The sequence below is a fragment of the Merops nubicus genome, unplaced genomic scaffold (assembly GCF_000691845.1).
Source record: "Merops nubicus isolate BGI_N331 unplaced genomic scaffold, ASM69184v1 scaffold42920, whole genome shotgun sequence".
Taxonomy (NCBI): Eukaryota; Metazoa; Chordata; class Aves; order Coraciiformes; family Meropidae; genus Merops; species Merops nubicus.
In genome coordinates, this window is record NW_008581630.1 from 235 (window position 1) to 8,523 (window position 8,289).

The 8,289-nt window shown below is 49.1% G+C and overlaps 1 protein-coding gene across 1 annotated transcript; it reads left to right on the forward strand.

The window, feature by feature from the left end:
* The first annotated feature begins 478 nt into the window (after window positions 1-478).
* PRKAB1 (protein kinase, AMP-activated, beta 1 non-catalytic subunit) lies at window positions 479-6,508 on the forward strand. The gene is made up of 7 exons (XM_008935074.1): window positions 479-645; window positions 1,472-1,638; window positions 3,278-3,371; window positions 4,166-4,280; window positions 5,558-5,691; window positions 6,136-6,204; window positions 6,299-6,508. The coding sequence occupies exons 1-7, from the start codon at window positions 484-486 to the stop codon at window positions 6,374-6,376; spliced, it is 819 nt and encodes a 272-aa protein (XP_008933322.1). The 5' UTR covers window positions 479-483; the 3' UTR covers window positions 6,377-6,508.
* The last annotated feature ends 1,781 nt before the right edge of the window (window positions 6,509-8,289 follow it).

The following is an 8,289-nucleotide window of genomic DNA, read 5'->3' on the forward strand; positions in this document are numbered from 1 at the left end:
CGTAGTTGCCGCCTCCACTAACGGCTTATTGTCTAGTGAAGTCACGTTTCTAGTAGGCTGTTCTTGAAGCGTTTTGACAGAAGGTTCTACTGATGTTTCAACTGATGTGGCAGAACTTTATACACGTGGGATTCCAAAGAAAGAAGAGCCAGCATTTGCCTTGGGAAGGCAGAATGCCAGTGTCCTGCAGGGACAGACACCTGCCACCTGCCTGGCTGACTTAGATCTCAGGAAAAGAGGTGCTAAGGTGCTGAGCCCTAGCACATTATCAAGGGTAGCTAAAACCGGTCATTTGTAGTCTTTGTTCTGAGCCTGGTATCATTTTAAGACGCTACTGTTTGGGCTTAATCAGGTTTCTTGGATCTTTCAACTCAGAAGCAGAGCCCAGGGCTGCTGATGAGCCCACGTCTCTGCCTGCTGGTGACCTGGCTTGGGAAGTGGGTGTGCTAATCCTGCTGTTCCTGCTCCCCTAGGCCCCTCAGCATGGGGAACACCAGCAGTGAGCGAGCTGGGCTGGAGCGCCATGGGCACAAGGCCCCTCGAGGTGACAGCTCGGGAGGAGCCATCAGCAAAGAGGGTGATAGACCAAAGATCCTAATGGACAGCCCGGAAGATGCAGACTTGTTCCATGCAGAGGAGATGAAGGTACTGCCACTTTGTTCCTGTCTTCTGACGTGACCAGCTTGGGGTGATGTCCAGTTGTGCTTGTGGCAAGCATCAGTAGTTCTGTCACTGAGCTGCCCACAGGCCTCCTGTGCTTCCCATGCTAAGGAGAGCGAGCACATTGGTGTTCAGGCAGAGATAATGGGTATAAAGTCATGATTTCCAGCAACAATTAGTTGTGGAAAAACTAAAATGTAACTGGTTCAAGGTCTAAGTACAGTGCCCCAGCTTCCTTCACACCCCTAAAGCTCTTGCAATCACCAGTGTCATTTTAGCTATTGGTTTCCACATTAAAACATTCATTGACTGGGGTTTTTTTGGCTCAGAAATAGATAGATTGTTGGAAACATCCTGCTGTGTATCATATTTTGCAAGAATATCTAACAGAAAATTCCACTTAGATGTTGACTGTTGGACAGAGCTATTTCCTATAGGCAAATCATTCTTACAATTACAAATTTTGTGCCTACAATATTTGTATGATTTAAATGCTTATTAACTAAGTGTATTTTATTTTTCCTCTTCTTACAACTGTGCATTTTGAAAAACGTTGTGAGCTCAAGATATTTCTTTTTAACCTAATGTAGTCTGGAGGGAGGGGGATTATTTTGCCTTCCACTCTTTTTGCAAATTTGGAAGGCTTTAACATCTTTGCAGAATTTGTGCAAATGAACTTGTAAACAGGATCTAGAAATGGACAGTTTCTGATCTCCAACTGACAAAACCTCCTTGTAGACCTGCACCTTAGAGGATTGTGCCAGGGGAAGGGCAGGAGGGCTCCCTGTTGATTCAGACACTCTGCTTGTAGGCTCCGTTGGAGAAAGAAGAATTCCTGGCTTGGCAACAAGATCTGGAGGTGAATGATAAAACCCCTACTCAGGCTCGACCAACAGTCTTTCGCTGGACTGGAGGAGGGAAAGAAGTTTATTTGTCTGGATCCTTCAACAACTGGAGTAAAATCCCTCTGACAAGGAGGTAATAAGTGGCTGCTGTGCTGCTGACATTCCCCATGGGCGCAGTGAGAAAGGTGCTCAGCTGGTAGACTGGTGGTGTGCCTGGTCCTACCAGTGCCCTGTTTTCTCCTCAGGCCCTTGAGGAGGGTCTGACTTTGTGACTCTTGGATGGCACAGGATGAAAGCTGGGCTGTGAGTGAGTTTTGAAAGAGTGATTTGTTCACCAGGCCCCATGCGTGCATGACCCCGAGGGATCCTAGTGCAGGGTCTGCTGCTGGGGGTAGAGTTGAGGAGCATGAGGTGAGGTTGGTTTTGAGCAGTGTCTCTGAGGGCACGTGTGCTTTCTTGCCACACGACTGGCTTTTGCCCAGGCCAGAGGGTCCAAATTCTGCTTAGGGAGCTCTGAGCCTTGGATACCTGCTGGTAAACTACATGAATGAGAGAATAAATCTGTTAAGGTGTCAGGTGCTTTTTCCTGCCAAAGAGCACTGGAGTTCTGCTTAATTCTCTGCCAGAGTAAGTACTTAAACCAATGCTTTTTCAAAACTTTAAGGTATAATGGTTGACAGAGAGTCTGAATTTCAGTGTTGAGCTGAGTGTTGTCAGATGACACATCCATGACCGATTGGTCTCCTGCCAGTTTCGGGTGTTTCCTACCTCAGTGACTGGCTACCTGCATTGCCATTGTTACAGGAGTGTCTTCATTTCTTAGGAGGGTTGAGGGAGGATTGGTGGCCTGGGAGGAGTGTTCTGTGCATGAACAATGTGAAAGAACTTATCAAGACAGGAGCTGGAAAAAAGGCCAGTGGAGCATCCAGGTTACTGTCATACTCTTAAGTAGAAAGCCTGGGAGATGGGAAATGGTGAAATGAAACTGGAAAAAGGACAAAAATGTGTCTTTACCAAAAAAAAGTCATTTTTGTCTCTTGTTAGATGAGCTGTTCTGGGAAAGGAAATATTAGGACCTCCCTCCTTAGAGGCTGAATAAAATCATGGTACTGAATCAAATATACTGAAGCAGAAGAGTTCATTATTCCAAGCTGAATTTGAAATCCAGCAATCCTGTGGTGCTGTGCTTGTGCTCCTCACCTGAGGAGAAGGAAAGAGAGCTACTGGCATTGTGTGGCCTGTTTGCATTGTTCACATGGCATCAGCTCTTCTCAGGTTCTTTAAGGGGCTTGTAAAGACTTCTGAAGGACCGGGAAGTTCTCAGCACAGGAGTATCAGAACTGCCAAGCAGCAGCAGCTATTCAGAGTCAAAGTAGCTCAAGTACTGAGTGGCTGCTTTCATCTTCTGGTTGTTCATTCATTTCCCAGGCATTTGTGAAATGCAATTTATGGTGGCAAACACTGACAGGCAAGGAGAAGGCTGATCTTGTTCCATCAGCTGGAGACGCACATGAAACGAGGTCTCACCTACCAACAAGCAACATAGAGACATGAGGGTGACTTTGGAAAAGCTCAGTGCTAGGAATGAGGATGCTAATTTTGAATATTAACCTTAGTTTGGTTCTTTACCTTCAGATTGCATGTGATTCTCATAAGCCTTTCTAGGTTTTTGCATGCTAAGGTGGCTTGTGTTCTGTGCTTCAGTGTCACAGCCTAGAGATTGATGTAGTTCTCAGAATGTTTCAGAGCTGATTGTATGTCTTAAATTCCAGTCACAATAACTTTGTGGCAATCCTGGACCTGCCAGAAGGGGAGCACCAATACAAGTTCTTTGTGGATGGGCAGTGGACACACGATCCTTCAGAGGTAGAGTTTTCTTCAACTCTCTCTATTTGTTCCTTGAGGCACCTGAAGAGGAGAAGCAGGCAGGTTTCTGTACCAATAAGTGACCTTTTCAGAGAGGAGGTTAACAGCAGAAACTGCCTGTTTAAGCTGGTGAGGTGGTGAGGATCCCCACGGGCCTCAGTGGAGGCATCAGGCTGGATGGCCTCAGAGGACGGGAGGTTTTGTGGCAAGATCTTTCAGGTACCGGGCTGTAAGAGGTGGTGAGCTGAGCTTGCCTGGTGCCAAACCGCCTTTCACAGCACTGTAGCACTGCTGGCAGCCCACATCTCAGTGCTGTACTTGCTGCCTGTGCCAGAATGTTGCTGTTACTGCTTCAGATCTTCTCATAGACCAGTAATTGTGCCAAAATCTACCAGGCCTTTTCTTCTTCCTCTGCTGTAAAACGCGCTTTAACCCCAGTCTGCCCAGCAGATGCTCCTGCTTCAGAACTAGCCTCTCACAGCTGCTGGGTCCAGTCTTCTGCTGTCTTGGCAAACCCTACAGAACCTCTCAGAGTTTACCTTGCAGTAAATTGAGCTCTTTGAACCGTCTATCTCAGACTCTTGGCTTTGGTAGTGAACCAGCAACACCAGCCATCCTGTGTCCTGCTTCGGGCCGTGCAGATCTTAGCCTGGCTCTGAAAGCCCTAGAAGGTAGAAGTAAAGCTCAGTTCCTTGTGTCGCCACAGTTAACTTGGTAATACCAATTGTATAGTTTTGAGGCTTTAATAGTCCTGCAAGCTTTTTCATTCTGACTTTTGTACTTGTTTCTTCCAGCCAGTAGTAACCAGCCAGCTAGGTACCGTCAACAACATCATACAGGTGAAGAAAACTGACTTCGAGGTGTTTGATGCTTTGATGGTGGACTCCCAAAAATGTTCAGACATGTCTGGTATGAGCTTACTGGTAATTTTATATCACACTCTTTTAGAGCTGTTAAAAATTTCATCTTCCTTTTCATCTGTAGTTAAAGCTCCAGGTGATCTGTAGATTAATCTCCACTCTTGTCAGGCCCTGGGACGTGTGCAGGAATCCCAAATGCACGAAGGAAGAAGGTGGGAGGAGTACAGGAGGACAGAGCAGCACAGGTCACTGCAGGTCTGGTTAGGAGGAAGTCACGGGTGCCTAGCAGCTGTTTGTTTGCCCGTGCCATGTGAAACAGCTGGGTCTGGTGCTCTGTGGTGCACCAGTCTCTACAACATCCAGCCAACCTTGACAGCTGGTGCTGCTCCTGATACCATTGTCCTCTGCTGAGGAGATGAGTGGAGGAGGTCAGAAGCTGCACACTGAGAGCTAGAAATCAGACCCATCTTAGTAGTGCTAACACAGTCTCAGGAATATGTCGTGTCCTCTCAGGGTATTATAAGTGGTCTGTATCTTAGAATAATACAAAAGTGATGCTTTTGCCTTAAGTTTCCTACTCAAGTGCAACAGAGGAGAGGTAGGATTTAGCTTGAGTCATCTCTGGGATCAGCCTTGCCACCTGTTCCTCACAGACCTTTGCAGGGACAGAGCCCAGCCTCCAGACCTGTCCTTTGACTCTGAGGCAGAAGGTACATTTTGCTGGGTATTGCAGTTTTCTCCTGGAGAAAGCCTTTTTGGAGTGAGGGTGTGATTTGGGAGAATTGGACTCTGCCAGAAGCTTGGGGGAGACGTCTGGTAGATGCTTCCCCCCTCCATGCTGTAACAAACTTCCATCATACTGCTGTACCCTCTGAAGAGGCCCTTCTGTTACTCGAGTCCCACAGAGGAATAACTCTGGCCTTTTACATGTGCAAACCACATTTCCAGTGCTGCCCAGGGGATAACACCTGTGGGAGCCAGGTTTGCTGTCAGGTGTTTGCTGGGCAGGGGAAGTGCTGGGCAGAGATGACAAGGAAAGTTCTGGAGTGTGGTGGTGCCCCCAGAACTCCACCTCCCACATGTTCACAGCTAGTCTCAGCCAGCTTTGGCCAGTCTCTTTGGCCAGCTGAAGTGACCTCTTGGGCAGCGACTGATCCCCTGGCTCTGCCTCAGCTGCTGCAGGGCCTGTACTTCTCTGCCATTGCTTTCTTCAGGCTGCAGTTTCTGGATATGAAAACGGACTCGGAGTACTGGTAAAATGTACCTGTGAAGAGCAGGTATTACTGCAGCCTATTTAGGAATTAACACTGACCATCTCTGTGGCAGAGCTGTCGAGTTCACCCCCGGGGCCGTACCACCAGGAGCCCTACGTCTGTAAGGCAGAGGAGCGCTTCAAATCCCCACCTATCCTTCCTCCCCACCTGCTGCAGGTCATCCTCAACAAGGACACGGGCATCTCGGTGAGTTCCGTTGCTGTGCTGAACAATGGCCTTGGGGGTGTGAACAGATGGGGAAAAAATCAGGGGACAGGCAAGGAAAAACCTAATTGTTGCCGTGTTGATAAATTCCTTATTATGTGAGTCCAGGTGGACCCATGTGAAATAAATTTTTTTTTTCTACCTGATTCTCTTTAAAACTGAAGAGAAAACTGGGTTGCTGGTTTACTCCCAGCAGCCCTGATCTTCCCACTGCAACACTGCTAGGCTGTCAGGCACACCAAGGTCTGGGTTGTGATGGCAGTGAGGATGCAGAGGGCCCTGGGGGGTCCCGGATTGTTCTTGCACCGTATTGGTTGCCAGGCTCGGTGTAAGCTGCACTCACAGACTGAGGTCTTCACCCTCAGCAGCCATGATGAGCAAACTGTGAGTTCTGCCCTTTTGACACTCTCACTCTCTCTTCTCCAGTGTGACCCTGCTCTGCTCCCTGAGCCCAACCACGTCATGCTGAACCACCTCTACGCGCTCTCCATCAAGGTGAGAGGCCAGGGCACGTTCCTCACTCTGGCAGCTTTTAGCTGTGTGGTCTGGTAGCCACGTGCTGTGCTCCCTTCTCTTCCCTCTCCCACAGGATGGAGTGATGGTGCTCAGTGCCACGCATCGCTACAAGAAGAAGTACGTGACTACTTTGCTGTACAAGCCAATCTGAACACCACAGCAGATGGAGACCAAGTCTTCTGGACCAGAAAAGAATTCCTCTCTTTACCAAATGTACTTCTGCTCTGTGCTGTAGCAAACGAACTCTGATTTCATATTGTTTCTGAGACTTCCAAGTTCTCCTGTAGGTGCCTTTTGTTTTCCCCAGTCCCATCCTGGAAGTTCTCGGAGATGGCAGCTTCATGGCAACTAGACAGGCGGCAAAGGTGTCGGTGCCCACTGCCAGCTCAGTTTCAAACCCACCGCGTTAATTAGGCTGAAAAATGGGAGAGCAGCAAGAGCTTCAAGACCTTTAGCAGTGAGGCAGACTAAGCAAGGAACCAGCCAGCCCCAAGTCTAGGAAGTTCAGGATTCTTGTGGAATCTTACTTGAGCTCAACACTCAGCAAAAGCAAGCCCATTACTGCTGTGAGAGCTCATCAAACACGCAGTTATGTCAGCAGCAGGTTCCAGACCTGCATGGCTGAAATAAGTGTGAATATTGATGATCCTTTTGTAGCAGCCTTTTCTAGGTAAAAGTCACAATCGCCGCCAAGCTCATTCCTGTGTTACAGTAGACTGGGGTGTGCTGTTTCTGCTGTGAATAGCTCTGTAGTTTTTCTCTTCATGAGAACTGACATATAACTTTTCCCCTGTGGAATTTCTGGTAAAGACAATTGTATTTTTCTGTATACACAGCTGTATTTTTCTGTAAAGCATAAATATGGCAGTAATCTGCTTTTTGAAACCTGTTTCTCGCTGTCACTGATGAGGACTTCGTTAGGCTGGGCTAGGTGGCTGTGAGGAAACCCACGTAGTCAGCGTAGGGGTTAGTTCCTCAGTAACAGCCTGAAGGTGGCTGCAAGTCACCTGTATCCAGTTGCCAAACGTGCCCCTTGGCACAAGCAGTGCCAGCCCTGCAGTGCTGCCCAGAGGTGTGACACCCCTGGTGCTGATCCCCGGGGCTGTGGGGGTCTCGCAGCGTGGTGTCTGGCCAGAGTTCTGGCCAGGTGAGCATGGTTATGCCAGGCTGCCTGTGCTTGGTCCCCACAGCCTGGTTTATCCCAAAACAAACAGCACCATAATGCAGCACTGCTGCCAGGGAGCCTCGGGCAGAACGGGCTCAGGAGGCGACCCGTGGCCCCCTTCCCTCTGGCTGGTGTTTGGTGCCCGAGTGGCAGTGCCAATGCTCAGCAGCCCCTGGGCAGGAGCCCCGTGCTCTGAGCCAAGAGGAGTCAGCATGGGCTGAGGCAGGGCCAGCGCTGGCCCCGGCAGCCGGGGGGAGCTGGGTCAGTGCAGGGGGTCTCACCAAAGTGCTGGGTTCTGTGCTGGGGGTAGAGCAGGGCTCTGAAATACAGAGCTGCTGCTGCTGTCACCTCGGCACAAACAAACATACATTGTATCATCTGCTTTCAGACTCTTGTGAAACAAATAGAACATGTGAAAGTGTCTGGTGTCAGCCTCTTCAGAAACAAATAAAACATTTTAAAGTATCTTTGTTATTCATGTGAAAGTGGGGAGGGGAGGGGAGCTTTGTGTGCAGAGTCAGTCAGTTTGCCCCCTCCTCCAGGGAGCTCCCTGCTGCTGAGGTGTTTGGACTGGTAATGGGATTGAGCCCTTCCATCTCACCTCTCCTGTGGCACAGCTCTGTCCTGCAGCACGGCTGGAGAAGTCACTGCAAACCGTTGCCATTCATTGTAGGTCTCCCTGCAACCCCGATGGATTAGTGGTACTAAATGCTGGCCAGGCTTTTGGGTAGCAGAGGTGCTGAGAGGCTGAGTCCTGAGGGGTGGGGTGGGGTAGGTTAGGGTGGGCCTTGGTCTACATAATGATGTGTCCCACTTGGTACATGGGCTGCAGTTGGTCATCATTACGTTTTCCAGCCCCCACCCACCAAAAAATCCCCACCCTTCATCAGCCTCAGATC

Coding starts and splice junctions, on each gene's coding strand:
- PRKAB1 (XM_008935074.1), top strand. CDS start 484: ATGGGGAACACCAGCAGTGAGCGAGCTGGGCTGGAGCGCCATGGGCAC. Junction 1,639..3,277: donor AAAATCCCTCTGACAAGGAG/GTAATAAGTGGC, acceptor CTTAAATTCCAG/TCACAATAACTTTGTGGCAA. Junction 4,281..5,557: donor AAAATGTTCAGACATGTCTG/GTATGAGCTTAC, acceptor TCTCTGTGGCAG/AGCTGTCGAGTTCACCCCCG.